This window comes from Mauremys reevesii, linkage group 9 (genome assembly GCF_016161935.1).
Source record: "Mauremys reevesii isolate NIE-2019 linkage group 9, ASM1616193v1, whole genome shotgun sequence".
Taxonomy (NCBI): domain Eukaryota; kingdom Metazoa; phylum Chordata; order Testudines; family Geoemydidae; genus Mauremys; species Mauremys reevesii.
In genome coordinates this window covers 99,552,454-99,570,095 of record NC_052631.1, presented here as the reverse complement: position 1 = coordinate 99,570,095, position 17,642 = coordinate 99,552,454, and the positions used below count along the sequence as shown (strand labels likewise).

General features: G+C 41.9%; 1 protein-coding gene across 1 annotated transcript in view; it reads right to left on the bottom strand.

Moving 5' to 3' along the window:
- The window catches only part of GPC4 (glypican 4), a 107,137-nt gene that overhangs the window by 41,014 nt on the left and 48,481 nt on the right, over nucleotides 1-17,642 (bottom strand). Inside the window, 1 exon segment of the mRNA XM_039488704.1 lies at nucleotides 11,620-11,778. Coding sequence (XP_039344638.1) covers nucleotides 11,620-11,778 — 159 coding nt within the window.

Here is a 17,642-nt window from a genome sequence, read left to right as displayed (position 1 = left end):
GTCAGTTTCAGCTACTGCTAACTTTTAAACATCCTTTCCTTTCCGAAGGCTTGTTAAAGCCTATTGCTGAATCCAAGCACCAAAAACACAAGCAGTCCAGTTTTACACAATTTCCTCCTGCGAGTTATCCCCTTGACATCAAGGGGACTAACTCAAGCAGGTATAGCTTTGCAGAATTGACCCAAAGGAGAGAGAAATAGTGCTCAGAAGGGCTCACTCAAATGGACTGGTATGACACAACAGTAGAAGAAAAACAGAAGAATTGACATCCTTCCAGTGAGAGAGTTTAAATGGGACAGATCCAGTTCCCCAAAAAAGGATTTTCTTCTTCTTAAAAAGCCTAGGAACTTAAGAGTGCAATACAGAATCAAACGTTTTGCCCCCAATGTTCTAATCATCAGGAATAAATCTGTTACGGAAACCATCTTCTATTTCAGTTATAGGAGCCTACCTCTGCATGGCAGAGAGTAGTTCTTGCGTTTGAACCACACTTTCCAGGCAAGGATTTCAAAGCACTTTAAAATCCATTAATGAATTAGATTTCACCACACCTGAGGAAGGTCTTACCTCCATTTTATGTAGGGGAAATTGAGGCACCAAAAGTGAAGCGTCTTGCCCAAGGTCACAGAGGGACTGATAAGCATCTGTGGGGAGGGTGTGGGCAAGTTCGTTCATTGGTTGTGTGCTTTGTTCAACTTGTGTTACTCCAAAGAAGGACAAAAAGCCAACACACTGCACTTTTATATTTGCAAAGACCTTTGAACATGTTGAGTTTTATATACACCAGATACTATGGATTGTGTGTTTTAGGGCCATGTTTTCAACTGGCCTTCTTTGCATGTTCAAGTTAATTGTGTAAAGAAATACAAGCAAGACATGTAATTAACCAATGCACATTAAAAAATAGGGCTTGAGCATGCAAAGTGGATGCACTCCATTTTTTTGGGCACAATTAATGAACACTTTAGACAATTGGGCACCGAGTGCTTAGGGTGTATTTTTAACATGCTGTACCAAGTACCATGAATTAAGGATGTAATGTCATCTCTAAACCCTTAATTTTCTGGCTTTTATGGGTGATTATATTTTCTACTGTGTATAGAATAGCATTGCCATATATTTTTTAATATATCATAGAATCTCAGAGTTGGAAGGGACCTCAGGAGGTCATCTAGTCCAACCCCCTGCTCAAAGCAGGACCAAACCCAACTAAATCTTCCCAGCCAGGGCTTTGTCAAGCCTGACCTTAAAAACCTCTAAGGAAGGAGATTCCACCACCTCCCTAGGTAGCCCATTCCAGAGAGAGAGAGAGAGAGAGTGTGTGTGTGTGTGTGTGTAAGATGAAAAGCATGGATTTTCAAATGCACTCTCTTAGCCTAACAGCTCCCACGGAAGTCACCCTTATGTTCTATTTTACTGCTAAGGGTTTTTTATTATTTTATTTTTTAACCACACAATGTCTTTGTGCTGTTCTCAAAGGTGCATTTGGGGATCAGGCTCCACCCTGCAGCTGGTTCTACAATATGAAATAACGATGCAGAGTTTGAGCCGGACAGATAAAAGGAATTTGGAGAAAAGACACAAACCCTCCACAGCTCTGGTTTCATCTCTTAAGCAAACAATCCACAGCTATGCCACATTCTAACCTTCCTCAAAAAAAAAAGCCTCATTTCTTCTAATATGCATTCACTTCCTTTATTGCATCTACCACATTTGTAATTTCCACCAGGGACAAAACAAACTGTAGTTTAATGACCTTTTGCCAAAAGTGTTGAGAATGTGATGAATACATAGTGTTAACACATTTATTGAATATGAAGTCGGGAAGGGAGGGCAAGGCAGAGAGCTGTTTCTCTGTCCCATTTTCAAACATGTGTTAGCACTTACCAACAGGGGAAGAACTCTTCCATATAGTTTGAAGAAATTTAGGCTTAAATCATACCAGTATCACAGCAACAGGCCTCGTGACGGGCAAACCTCAAAGAGCAGGGAGGCGGAGTTTAGAAAAGCACCCAGAAGTTCACTTAATTATCGAAAGGTCACAGGGCAATGAAAATTGTGCTAGAAACCTCCTAAGGAAAGGCCCTCATGAGATTACTGGCACTTCCTGTTTCTGGTGGGTCCAGCGTTTGAGTACATCTGCCTCCAGCTGAAACCCGAGTGAGCACAGAAGAGCTGAAGAGCAGTTCACAATTACAAGGGTCAAGCAAGACCCAGCTCATTGAAGGTTTGGTGGAAAAGGAGGAGAAAGCACAGAGCTGAGTTACATGGGGCTGCTATCTACAGCAACATCCGGATTTGAGGAGCAATTGTGCCGCAGCAGTTGCTGGGATGAGAACATGATGTGATTAAACATTGGGCCTTAAAGTTATGAGACGAGTACCAGTGAAAGTGCTGCGGTGGGGGGAGGGAGGTTAACTCCACTCCAGATCTGTCTCCTTCTGTCCAAACAACAATCTAAACCTGCCTCTCCAGTCAGCTTCAGGGCAACGCAGCTGAAACAGAGCTCTTAACACCCACTTCCCACGACTGACCATCCTCTCTCAATCACTCTTGGCAACACCAACACTGAGCTGCTGGCTCAGGCCAGTAACCCGGGCCTTCTCTTCAACTCCGACCTCTCTTCTCTAGCTCCTCCCATCCCCGCTGTAGCTAAATCTTTCAGATTCTTTCCATGCATTATCTCTGGACTTTTCTACTCAGTCACACAGCTAACACTCAGCCAGGTTCTCCTCTTGCAACTCCATCACTGCAACATCCTTTTCTCCAGCCTTGACAAATGCCAGCCTACCCCACTCTCAGCCATTCAGAATGCTGCTGCAAAGATCCTTCTTCTGGCCCATCGTCTGAAGCCCCTCTCTTTTCCTTCCTCCACTGGCTCTAGCAAATCAAACGTAAGCTCCATGTCTGCACTTCTGCCGCCCTTCAGAGCCTATCCCTCACCCTACTGATCATCTCTCATTCAGTATCGAGACGAGGACTCCGGCCTCCAATTGACCCGTGAGGCCAGCTTCCATCATCCATTTGTTATAGTTTCAAACAAGCCCCTTTGTACTTTCTCCCTGGATGCCCCATACTTGGCAGGAACTCCCCGTACACATCCACAAAGCGAACTCATTATCCACCTTCAAATCCGTCCTCAAAACTGTCCTTTGCTAGGACTCCTACAGAAAATTAGACAACAGTTAGGCAGCTGGTATGCAGACACCATGCTGCCAGTCATGCTGACCAATATGGCTTCCTTATACTCCCCCACCAACTGGCAGCCTAGCCATCTTGCTGCCTCTTGTGTCGTACTTAGATCGTTAGCAATTTGGGCAGGGACCTTCATTTAGTTGTGTTTACACAGCACGTTGCACAATAGGGTCCTGGTTCCTGCCTGGGGCTCATAGGAGTTAATAAGGGATGGATTATTAAGCCACTGAGTTCACAAGCTCTCCGTGGGATTTGTTCAACCAACATGCAGGGATGCTGATTCCAGTATAGGCAACATACTTGTGTGCATAAATATTACCAAATTCTAGCCTTGTTTCTTCTGAGAAAAGGAGGGGTGGGGGGCGGCAGAAAGCAAGGAAAGTTAATTTTAAACAGGCAAACAATGACTCATTGACTGGCTTGTATCAATCAGTAACTAAAAAACCTCACATTTCCCGATGTGTGTAAGACTGCTCCCCACGTGTCTCAAACAACAAAAATAGGTAAAAGCTATGTGATGTGAAGAACAGGTAATTCTATTACTTGGAGGGAAATAAAGACAGTGTGAGATTGTTCAAAGCCCTACACAGAAGTTAGCTGTGGCTAAATCCCCAGCATGATATGACATTCACAACCATATTTTTCTCCCTGTGGACAGGGCATTCATTTTGCCCTTGGAGATGATACTGTGTAGTGACTATCTCAGTCCCTAACACCACAGAGCCAGGATCCCCTTCACTCTCAGAAAGGATTCACTCACCACAGGGAATGATTTGGCACCAAACAAATTCAGAAAAGACCACAATGTGCCTCTAAAGCACAAATGTTTTGGTTCTTTTTAAATAACCTCAGATGGGGAGAAGATAGTGAGAAATGTATTGAGAATAAATATAAGCTAGACTTAGAAACAGGGAAAACAAAGAAGGAAAACAATTTTCATTCATGAAGCATGTAAATGTAGGAGAAAAGCATCTCTCTCAGGTATGTAGGAACCTTAGCCAAAAGACGCTTTTGAAAAATTCCACTCAGTCTAAGCAGTTTTGGGGTCCTATGAACTCCTATGTGACTGTGAAAATCCCACCCTCAATACGTACAGGTCCAAACTGAAGTCCTAAAGACAATTCCACAGTAGGAGACGGCTGCCTAGGTTAATGAAAGTCTGAGGGATCTAGGCCTTTTTCTATCCTGGTTGCTAGGACATGAGATGCCACCTTCTTTTTGAAAGAGAAGAAAGATGGACACCTGCCTTCATCAGGACAAAACAGAAGGCAGGGCTACATGTGTTCAGGGTTTGAAGAGAGATAAGCCACATACTTCATTTTCTAATGCTATATTATTAGTACATTCCCATACCCTTTCTATTCCCTTAGACACGTAACTGAGTGATAAAAGTAGCACTCTCCCCAAACAAACAGAATTACCGCAAAGATCTACAGTAGCCTGTTCTTATACACTGAGGACTAATGACCCATTTTTTCCTCTATCTTTGGGATTTACTGTTCTCTAGCTCCCAAGACTTGCTATAGAGGAAGGAGTCCAGTCAGACTTACCCTTATTTTTTGGGGGGGCCCTGCGAAACAACTTTTCTTTCCCTATCTCCTCTTAACTAGAACAGTTTCTCATACAATGATGCACAGGGACAGACATAGGATTTCTAGGAGCTGATTGTTTTGGAAATCTTAATTGGCATTAGTTAAAAAGCCAGTTGAGAGACACTGGGAGACTGGAACTAAAGCTAGCATACTGCTAGTTTGGCAGATCCTGCACCTCTTGCTTGTGCCATTAGACCCACTGACACTTACAGGGGTCACACGCACAAGTAAGGATTTGCGGGATTCAGCCTTGGATCTCTGATACTGCAGCCAGAGCTGTCAATCAAAGTTCAATTGTCTGATACGACATTCATGTTCCAAAAGGAGAATTACTTTGGCAAGGGAAAGAGGCCTGATTGGTATGCACACTCTCTGGTTACTCCTAGGAAGGGAGGCTGGAACATAGTTGGAATAGTGGCAAAGGAATCTACCCCATTTTACTTTAGTGGATGGAGAGTTAATAATTACGGGCTTCAGTCCCCAAAAGGAATTTTTACTTCTTGGTTCAGATTCTGCTCACGGAAGAGGTCCTATAAACTCCGGCTGATGATTAATGGGTTGTAGTTCTCCAGCCTGAAAGCAAGAGCTTAACAGCTCGCTCCTGAAAAACTCTCCATTTAGCAGAGATTTTCTCTCAGAAAATTTGCAATTTGAGAATCTCTGACAGAGGCATATGCTCCCCCTTCCTTTGGGGCCCTGTTTCCAGTTTACCCAGGAGAACTACCATGGAACCCTGGCCCTTGTTTGGTTTGTGTTTCTTTGTCTTCCTGGAGTAGCCTGAGGGTCAGGAATAACCCTCAGCATTCTCTGGCTTAATAGGGGATGCACAACCGACATGGCCTACTCCTTCTATCTCCCAGTGGACAATGAGCTATGCCCTGTACTATCACTTATGTGGGTACTAGATCCTTGAAATTACCAAAGTAGCTGAAATAACTGTGCACCACCATAGAAACTCCCAACTTCTGCAGAAATCCTCAACTGACTCCTCAGATACTGCAACTCTGCCCTCAGGAATGGGGTTTCCTCCCCTATGGCCAGTTCGGCTACCAGAGAACGCAGTCTGCAATTTTTCCAGGGGGCTTCATGACAGAAAAATATGCCTCCAAGTCACTAAATAGCTTGAATGACCTTTAGCAAGAAGAAAAGAAACAATCCTCAGTAAAATAAATTATCTAGCTAAGAGACTTGAAAAATAAGGCTGTAATGACTGTTAGATTGCTGGATCCCCCTGGCTCCCAGCTAGCGCTCTTCCCACCGGCGCTCTTCCCGCCAAGTCTTCGAACTTGAAAGGGGCGTGAGACACCTGAGAATTCTCAGCTGCCAGCCAACATCTCCGCTTGCACTTCAGAGTTAGCGTTACTGTGACCACCGGGAGGAGTCCATTTGGTTGGTTTCAGCCCTCAAAGGGTTTCGTTTTACTCTTTTCATATTTGTTTTATCTTACATGTTAATGGAAAGCTTGGGGCGGGGGCGGCCGGAAGGAGACCTTCTCAACATTTAATAGCTTTCCAGATGCCGGCTTGTGCTGGGCAGTTCTATAGAAATTATTGTGTCTCTTGGGCATTGGACTCGCCCAATCTACTGCCAATCCAGCCTGTGAATTGATCATTTCATGTTTGCCCTGATGTGTGTATTATCTGAATGCAGCATCTGAAGCTCAGCAGAGATTTGAGTTTTGATTTCCCATTATATATCATGGCGAAGGCTAAGACAAGAGGCAATCATTTAACTGCACTACCACCACTTGTAAGGGAAATCATTAGCTGCCTATTGAACTCACTATCTTTAATATGATTTACTTGTATTGTTGCAGCACCCAGATGCCCCAATCATGATCAGGGCCCCATTGTGCTCAGCTAGGTCCCTGCCCTGAGCATCTTACAAATGACAAACAGACCAAGAAATCTTTCTGTCAGGACAGTTCAGGACAGGCTTCCAAGGGAGGCTGTAGAATCCCCATCACTGGAGGTTTTTAAGAACAGGTTGGACAAACGTTTGTCAGGGATGGTCTAAGTCTCCTCCAAGAAATGTATACAGCAAAACAAGCCTCATCTAAGGAGCAACAGTGGAGGAAGAATAATTCACGTGAAGCCACCATCCCGTATAAGCATTTCCCACCCCATCCTCATTCTCACAAAAGACTGGACCATTTTTGCTCCAGTCCTGCCTTCATCCCCCTCAAATATTTATCTTTGAGAAGAGACCAAAGCATGGAAAATTTCAGCCTGAAAGATGGAAACTTACGAAAGCTGTAAGCAACTGAAAGCAAGGTTAAATGCTTTATGCAACCTCAAATCACAGCAATTACTGTTGCTGCTGCTATGATTCATAGACTTTAAGGCCAGAAGGGACCACTAATCATCTAGTCTGACTTCTAGCATAACAGAATCTCACCCAATAATTTCTGCATCAAGATGGTAAAGCTTGTCTGAGGCACAGCATATATTTTAGCAAGGCATCCAGTCTTGACTGTACAGACTTCCAGAGATAGGGAATCCATTGCCCCACTAGATTAAGTTGTTCCGGTGGTTAATTATCCCCACTTTTCAAAATATGTACCTTATTCTATGTTTTATTATGTGCAGAAGTGTTGTTAAAGTTATTTATATTACAAAAGAAATGGCCTGTGGGGAACATAGATAGTCATGCTGTCACGTTATACGAGCATGTTTAAATAGGAGATAAAGATATTCAGTTATAAGATCTCCATGTTCTCCCCCCCTGAAAATTCAGAGCTTACACAGCTCAATCCCAATTTATAATGTAGATTACAAGGAGCTGAAGTAACTTCTGGTTGGTCATTTACAGATACTAGACATCAGAAGTTGTTTTGTTTTCCTGACTAAGAAAGATACAGATAGTGTATGAAACCACTCCCTGACATGTGTCACTCTGGTGCCAGATCAATGCAATTCTGATGATCAGACTGTCATTCCAAGCACGTATAGTATCAGAGTGTCAGTTTAACAGAAAAATTCCAACAGCCACCATACATTTCATCCTCCATCTCAAGGACACTGCTGCTTCTTGCTACTTACATTTCATTAGGGCAACTGTTACAAAGGTCAAAAACACGGCAGTACTTTACATTCGTTGGTCTCTTTTTTCAAACTTGAATGTCAAGGCTAACAGATTAGCAGCTTGACCCACAATGTTTTTTCCAAAGACCCGAAAGGGTTTGAGTCAAGGACACAGACAGCCGCTGCTGCTCACTACTACGAGCCCTTCGGCCTGGCTGACTGGAAATGCTTGTTCCACAGATGTGACCTGGGAGCTAGTTTTGTTATGGGAATCTAGAATCTTTGCAGTAACCCACTTGCCTCCTCAGTCAATAGAACTGCTGTTATCCGGATTATTTTACACTAGGCACAGGAAGATGCAAGGTTTGTTTTCTGTCAACCTTATTTTCATTTGAATTAGTTGACCTCTAGCAATTTCTATGAGGCAGCCTAAAGGAATTCCTACATAATCAAAATAAGAGCAAGGACCCATGGCAAGAACACCAAACTTCGGCAAGGGAGACCCTGCTTTTCAAATCTTACCCTACACCACAGACAGTACATATCTTTGGGCCAGGATTTGTTCATTTTGGGTTCTGGGCCAATTACGTCAAATCTGAGAACATGGGAATTCCAACCAAGTTTGAATGACAAGAAATGTTCAGTTTTCCTTTTCAAATGGATTTTATTGGTTTTACTTATTTAGGCCAACATCTGTTAAAAAGGGCACTAAAGTTAAGCATTACAAGGTCATAATTCAGGTAGGTAAGTGGTTGCAAGCTGCTGGCTGCTCAGCAAATTTTGAAAAATCAATCCATTCAGTTAGGCCAGGGGCGGGCAAACTTTTTCACCTGAGGGCTGCATCCGGTTTCCAAAATTGTATGGAGGGCCGGTTAACGGAGGCTGTACCTCCCCAAACAGCCACCTATCCAACCCCTCCTGCTTCTCGCCCCCTGATGGCCCCTCCGGGACTCCTGCCCCATCCAATCCCCCCTGTTCCCTGTCCCCTGACTGCCCCCCGCCACCTCATCCAATCCCTCCTCTCATTCCTGACTGCCCCCCAGGGACCCCTGCCCTCATTCAACCCTCCTGTTCCCCACCCTCTAACTGCCCCGAACCCTATCCACACCCCCTGACCACCACCCCGAACTCCCCTACTCTCTATCCAACCCCCACTGCCCCGCCCCATTACCACGCTGCCTGGAGCACCGGTGGCTGGTGGCACTACAGCTGCGCCGCCCAGAGCAGCGGGACAGGCCACGGCTCTGCAACTGCGCTGCCCCAAGAGCTCGCAGCCCCACCACACAGAGCCTTGCGCCAGCAGCGGGGCGAGCTGAGGCTGCGGGGCACGGGGGACAGCAGGGGAGGGGCTGGGGCGAGCCTCCTGGTCCAGGAGCTCAGGGGCTGGGCAGGAGGGTCCCGCGGGCCGGATGTGGCCTGCAGGCCGTAGTTTGCCCACCTCTGAGTTAGGCCTTAAGTATGGGCTATGGGGCTCCTTTTTAGTCAGCCAGGTTTGAGAGACTTGGCCTTAGATTTTAGCACAGTTTCCTATCATTTACTGTACAGCAAATGTTGCTTCATCCATCACTGAAAGAGTTAAGGATGATCCGTCTCCTACAACAGTTCTTCCCCTGCTTCGTTATCAGCTCAAGTTCACATAGTTAAGAAGGATGATTCTTCTTCTTAGACCCTTAATTATCCTGAAGGTTAAAACTTCAGCAGGCATAAAATAAGGACTCTTGTTTAAGCACGTTCTCTTGTACTAAAGTTCGTACTTTGAAGATTCCAACTATATTAATTTTTTCCAAAGAGCACTGCAGCACCTCACATCATAAAAACAGGCAGATACACCTAACTGTGCTCCTGACAATAGGTGTGCCTGCACCAGATTATATGATAAATTGCATATGCACATATGTTTTCAGCTACAACACTGTTTTACAAAAAGTCTCATCAGTCATCTGAGGTGAAGCCGATGCTATTCCTCTGGTCCCCTTTTAGGGGCTTATCTATGGACTGGATTCTGTTTCATGTCTGGTCCTGCATTTAGTAAGTCTGTAAGTCTAGACACTTCGGTTGTGTGTTTATCACTCCCTCTGTGCGGCATCAGGTAGAGAGAGAAGACAGCGGAAACCTCAAATGAGGTTATATGAGGAAAATGTTTAGCTAGAGCCCATTTGTGCAATTTCACTTCGACTTTCTGACAATTTTAACGCCCCTTAACTTTTTTAAATCATCCAAGTTCTGGTATATTTTGAAAGCAAGGTGCTCCTGCCTCTTTAGTGTTTTAGAAGTACACACTCCCTTATATCTTTAATAAGTAGAAAAATGTAAGTTAAATAAAAATTGTACCGTTCCAAGTTCTGAGCAGACATACAAGATATTCACAGAAAAATCCATGCACATTGGAAGAGCGATTGAATGAAAGTCCTGGAAAAAAGTTCTGAGGAACTTCAAAATAAGTGGAATCAGCATTTAGGGATACCCTGCTCCAAAGAATAAACAAAACCCAGTGGAATAAAATTTGATGATATAAAACAAAAACACTCAACCGATCTCCGTCTAACCCATCAGAAGATTATTGTTTGCATGATTTGGGCTCCAGCTCATGTGTCCAAAGCAGACATTAGAGATATAAGTGTCGGAGCCAGAGGATCCCCCAGCTGTATTATCCAAACATCCTGGGAGAGGCCCAAGGGGCTTCTCCTGGGCTCCAACCAGAGTGGGGCTTGCCAATGTAAAGCTCTCTCACAAGAAAGCTGGCTCCTAATGAGTCTGACGAGTAGAAAGCTCTTATATTACAAAACCGGTTCAGTAGATTAACTGGCACGGCAGCTAGCAGCAAATTCCACACATTTGAGGCTATTTGGACCTCTTCTGTGGATTGTTTGATCGACACAAGACAACGGAACAGCGACGCACCCAGGAATTCTATTGGTGAGCCTCAGTGAAGTGGGCTGGGACAGGTGTAGATTGATTTCTTTGATGTACAAGAGTTTTCTTGCTCTGGATGGTATTTCCTCCGTTTGACACACAATACCTGAAGTGACGTCTTTCTTTTGTGTCCTATGACTTTTATCTGCCCCTACTTACATCAGTCGGAAGAGACACTACACCGCATTTCATGCGGACTATAATACAAATGACAACTCCCACACAGGAACACTTATTATCGAGCGCTGCCATTTAGTGTCAGTTTGGCAGCAATTTCAGTTCTTCCCCAGCTTCCTTATCGACTCAAGTTCACATAGTTAAGATGGGTGATTCTTCTTCTTAGATCCTTAATTATACTGAAGGTTAAAACATCAGTGGGCACAAAATAAGGACCCAATTCATTTCACCTGTGACCCACCACATACTTGAATCCAGGTCTCCATATGTAGGAGTAGTGTTTTTTACTCACTGCTCTGCTTTGCCCTGATGACTAAGTTCAATGAATACAAATCCTTTTAGCTCTTACCACGCTGGGCGAGTGTCAGAATTCATGTAGATCAATGCTGAGAGACATGCATATTGCGAGGATACATTTTGCAGAGAGACTGAAACAAAACTGGCTGTGGTCTACATTTATAGCACATTGGATTTTATAAAAATGAATCAGACAGAAAGATATATCGCTATGGGAAACTAACAGCCATAATCAGCAAATATTTCTATTACATTGGATTGCAAAACAAGCAATGTTCTAACCTCACCACCACCAGTCAAGAGTCATGATCTTCCCAAGTCAATAGTGAAAGACACAGTGCAAGTAGACTGCATATAAAGGAACATGGATATTATTTTAAGTTTCATCAATATGACAGCAAATTCCAAACTCCAGTACTTACCATCAAACTTTTTGTAACGGGAACTAAATGTTGTCTGTAAGTGATTGCTAAATTCTACAACAGCATTTCTGAAGTCGTGTTTACTCTGCTGACTGTACTTCTCTTCCATTTCTTGAGAACAACACGTGTAACCTTGTGGACATACTTTCAAATGGTCACCTGAAAAATTAAGAGTAAATAATTTAAAGTTACATAAAGAATATTTAAAAGAAACACACAAGAAAGTTGCTATGTAACAGGTTATAATGTGCATGCCCTCCTCCCCACACACACCCAGTCCAAACTCCTTATTCTGGCAACACCACTTAAAACTAATGGGATTTTGAATCAATTAAGCACGCAGGATCAAGTCCTCACCCATGAAAACACACTTTGGAGAAACTCAGCAGTACCCATGTGAAGATCCTAATTTTGTCCATTGCTGAGTATGATACAAAGCCTGTCCTCAGTTTTTATTTATTCAGCACATAAATTGAGTTAATACGCAGCAATTCATTTTAGACAGTAATTTACACCAAAATGGCCTCCCTCTACACACACGCAGACACACACACACACACACACTCTTACACTTCTTGGTATGCACTTCAACTGCTACTTTCAGTTCATTCAGTTAAAAAAAAGGTGTGGATGCAGACTGACCACCAATGTCTTTTTTGTATACTGGAACCCCATGTTCTCAGAATTAAGACTGCCCAGGGTTTTAAAACGCAGAGTAGTTTAATTATATGCTTTGGCCAGCTCATTAAGTTTCCCACCCCTCTGATTTTACACAATTTGCTAGCATCATCATAGGTACGGTCATGACAACACTGTGACTGAGCAAACTTCTAGCTGCGACTTCTGCCTTCAGAGCCATACAGCAACCTGTATCTCCCTTAACCTCATTCTAAAATTTAAATAGCTTTTTTCCGGTTTCATTTTGTTTGTTCAGAACTAATTCAATAACAGAAGGCAATTGATACCTCCCTCTCTCCAGCAACACAGTTTTGAAAGCCTATTGCAACCTTTGATATTCACCCCTGTGACCAGCTCATGTGTTTTTCCAGTAATTTAAATAGCCAGCTAACACTTTTTTTCAATTATTACAGGCACAAGATACTTAATACTTAAAACATTATTGCTTGCAGTAGGGAAGCCGTTTAAAAGGTCTGCAGAACTTCAGGTTCAGACTAAGCTGGCCAGATGTTTTCCCATGTGATCAGCAAGTCGAGTGCTTGAAATGTCAACTAACAGCCAAATGTTGTTCTCAGTTAATTTCAGCCAAGTGACTCCAGTTTTTCAAGTGTATCTGAGCACTGAAGTTGGCCCTGCATAATTAGCGGTTAACAATGACATCCTCACACTTTGTAAGATTTCATAAAATTTTAGTAAATTGCTTCTTTTCTATAGCTTCATGGACCCAGATACCAGCTTCATATTGTGCTCTGTCACTCCACCTTACTCAAATGATGTCTTTGAAGCAACCTGGGATGTGGCATCCAGGAATACTGAAGTGTGGGAATCTCTATAAAGGGTTGCAGAGGTAATCAGATGAACCCATCACCATGGGAAATTCAGACATCTAAATACATTAAGTCACCTTCTCTCTCTATTTGAGAATTCTGATTGCACACTGAAGAGCAGTGCTGTACCTCTCTTGTCTGGGTGCTGCAGGCGTGAACTAAAAGAATTTTAGTTCGCAGCACTTTGGTGGACATTGCTATTCACACTCCACTAGTCCAAACATCAGGGCAGTGTAGACACAGCCTTAGGGTCAGTCTCCCTTGATTTTTGGCTTAAGGCATCAGATAGAAAAGAAAGGAAGACAACTTTCTAGCGTCAGACTGCAAGTCGGAACATGGTACAGGCTGACAGCAACCTTAAGTCAAGGATCATTAGAGAGGTTTATAAAGTTATGTTAATCATGGCTGCCATGTTTGCATGCTTCTCTGACTACGTGGCCTCTAAAATAGGCCTTGGATTAAGCATTGCGTTTTCTGTGGTCATAACCATTTACAGCAGGGAAAACGGCTCATCTGTTAAAGCATTAAAAAATGTTAAAAAATAAGTTACGTATGCTCAACGCAGAATGGAGCTGGCACATCCTTGGCTGACACAAACTCTTCTTCATTTTATGTTCCTTTGCCAGCGTCTGACAATGTTTATATACAATTTATCTAACTGTGGGCTATTTGGGTCATCTTTCCTGCCAGCCTAAGTGTGTTAACGTCTCCCTTTCAGACAGTTATAAAATGCCTTTTTAAATAAATATCATCCTTAGGGATCTCTTTTCCTACATCTATTTTTCTTTTGCACTGCAGGGTTTGTTTGTTTGTTTTCTTTGGCATTATAGGAGTCCTTGGCCAACAGATAATTCTGCAGCAAATGATCTATTGCACAACGCTGCCTACCAAGCTTGAATTATGGAAAGCTCAGGGTCTTGTTAGTACAGTACTCTTAGTTACTAAGAGTCAGTTTTCGGGAAACAAACTTCACCAGCCTTATTCAGGAATATTTCTTCTACTTGCTGCAATATACAACTTTCACCGATTTGACAGGGCCAAGGGTACCTTCCATGGTAAATATTCCATTAAAAGAGAAGTAAATGGTGAATGCTGAACTACAGTGAAAGAAGAGTATGAGCGAACAGTCTTTATTTACTTGCTACCCCATTTGCAGCTCTCTCTCTCTCAACGTACAGGAACTGAATTTAAATGTGTTGCATGTCAGTCACTTTTCCAAAAATGGTGGATTTTCAGACTCCGGCCCCGCTCTTCCCCCCATGCCTCTTCATAATTTAGGAACATACTTAATTTCCAAACAAGGTATAATTCGCTGAAGCATTTCACAGTTAGACCTGTCTTGAAAAGTGCTGATAGAGCTATATAAACAAATATCAGCTTGAGTGTTGCACTGTATTGAGGTGTTAAATTCCGGCTAATCATACAATATATTGGCACGAAAAACATTTAACAAGTTAAAACAGCAATACAGTGATGGGACAGAACAAACATAATGCTAAAAGATGTGACTGGGAACTTCTAAATATATCTCTTATTAATATACACAGAACAAAGTAATGCTAGGGGTTGTTTGTTTTGCAACAGATGCTGCTGTTATGGCACTTAGAGCTAGTAAAAAAAATGAAAATCAATTTTTGTGAGATGTTCTGCAATTTAAATGTTTCATTTCAAAGTGTTCAAAATAGTCCCATTTTTCAGTTATTTTAATTTTTATTATTTAGAAACAATTCAGAAGCAGTATTGAAAAAGTCTATCAACATTTTCCTTACTGAATTATGGTAAACAAAAAATGTCAATACATTTCCAAGATATTTTCAACTTTAACTGGGGGGAAAAAAGGAGCACCAATTTTTTTGTTTAAAAATTTTCATTTAAAAAAAGCCATTTTACAAGTAAACTGGCAATTGCTGATCAGTTCTAATATTCAGTGAAGCAGTTTTGGATCCTTTTATGAAATTACAAGTATTATAATGCTACTTTTTAAAATGTCCATTTCCATTATCTTATTCTATTTTGCATTTCAGAATATTTGATCAGAAATACTATTCTCTTCAGCACCAGGTATAATATGAAAATACTTTTCTGTGATCGTTTTTGTCTCAGACTTTCAAATGGTGTCACAACAGCACATGTGAAAATTTAAATAATAATAACTTCTTTGTTATGGTTCATAGAGTTTTGATTTATTACTTGGTTCATCGTTACCAAATCATGCTCCCAACCTAAACTCAGACAGTCAAAAATGACCGACCAGCAATCTAATTATGGAAGATATTTCTCAGCCATGTCAGCACTATGCAATCTTGGCTTATGACCAGATATCAGGTCTGTCTGGAGCTTGGGAGATCCCAAAATTAAGTGTTAATGCAAGGGAGGATACAGCCTCTTACTCCATGGTATAGAAAAATACAGCACCCAATCTCAAAGTTTTTCCAAATAATAGTATTCTGCCAAAGGGGAAGTGAGACTCATTAAAACATTTTGAGCCATTGTTGTAATGTTGGAAGTCTATGTTTAGCATCTCCATGTTCCAAATTCAAGTACATTTTCACATTCTTGCTTCCTGCTGCCCTAACAAGGGCATCCAGATCTAAAGCATTCTGGAGGAATTTCATTGCGACACATTTTGGGTAAATCAGCCATTAAAGCATGAGGCATGCCTTACTTCTGGAAACAAATGGTTACAAATACAGTTTCTGTTAGGCATTCGCCTGTGATTTATGTTCACACAAATTAATTTCTGGGGAAAGAAACCAAAGGGAGTGGAGACAAAGTGCACATAAACAAAACATGGGAATACTTCACCTCTACCTAGATATAACGTTGTCCTCGGGAGACAAAAAAAATCTTACTGCATTATAGGTGAAACCACGTGATATTGAACTGGCTTTGATCCACTGGCATGCGCAGCCCCACCCCCACGGAGCACTGCTTTACCGCGTTATATCCGAATTAGTGTTCTATCGAGGTAGAGGTGTATATGGTTTTCCTGGGAGTCCATAAAATTTTTAGTTATACTTCTCACACCAATCAGGGGTAAAAAGCCACATTTATAGCTACTAAACAACTCTTTTGTAGATCGGACACTGAAAACAATGTATTGGTAAACAAAAGGTGTCACGTGGAACTGTATTAAAATTGTTGTTGCATGCAATGTAATTAAAATACGAAGCTCAGAAAAGCTATAGGCAGAGGTAATACATAATGTGGACTAGTCAGAGCTGTCTACAGGAGACAGCTTGTGATGTGAGAAATTAAAATGGTTACTTCATGAAAGCAAAATTAATGAACCATACCAGCTTTTCGATGCACTTATATCTAGAAAAAATGGACAAATATATGTACATTGCCTGTTTAGACCCAAATTAATAAAGATGAGTAGTGATTTCATACACTATGGCTGAAGCACATTCTGCAGTAACCCTTTCTAAGATAACACTCAGCAAACAAGACCTAGGTAAGAGAACACTTCATGTTGTATGCGGTTTTAAATTAAACCTCTTTGCGCTTTTTATTATTATTATTTTTACTATCCTACAATACTTTCCCTGTAGTCACACAGTTCTGCAGTGGCTTCCATTCAAGTTAAACATACCAAGCAATACAACAAAATGCATTACAATAACCACTTTGGTTAACTGTATTGCAAAATCAATTTAAGAAAAAAGTTACAACTATAGCTACTGTCACATGGAATTTATATATATATATATATATATATTCCATATGGAATTGCTTGCATCCTACATATCTGTCTATATGATGGACTGGAATGGCTAACGAAGCCTTCCTTGGGGGCTAATTAGCAACATATCTCTTCAAAACATGTATTTTTATATTACTCAAGTTAAAAAAGTCAAGTGGCAGAGTTTAGAATATTGCCTATTCTTACACCCAAGAGAAAGCTCAGAAAATGAAAGTCAAATGAACTTAGGCTTTAAACAATTACAAAAGTACTTCGTTTAGATAATGGTGCCACAAACTACATAGATTTTTGCAGTGTGTTGGAAAACTTGTTCCTTCAATTGAATTAACTTGCTACTGAAACCCAAAAAAGGGCCCAGTTATCCTAAAAACAGCTCCCTTCACCAAAATCTGGATTGACAGGCTAGTCTGCCATCCAAACTATCCCACCTTTTACTTCCAGTCCGGTTTTTGTTTCTGATCACTGGGAAGGTTGCTTTGGCACACTCAACTGAGACCATACTTTTCAGCAAAAGAACCAAAAAACTGCCAGGCAATCTAAGTGTTCAGGGTCTGGTTAATTAGGCTCTTCGACTGGACACAATTCCCATTTGAAACAGCTGTTCCCCTGTAACAGGTTAGCTAAGTATCCAGGAGACAATATTGTTCCAGGACCGGGCAAGCAGAGCCAGCATTTCAGATCCATAATATTGTCCGTCTCTCTCCTCTAACACAGTGGTTTTCAAACATCTTAGGCTGCGTACCCCTTTCCAAATCACCTAGTCTACCGTGTTCCTCCAATTAGCAGAGGTGGCGTGTGGGGGGCACGTGGGG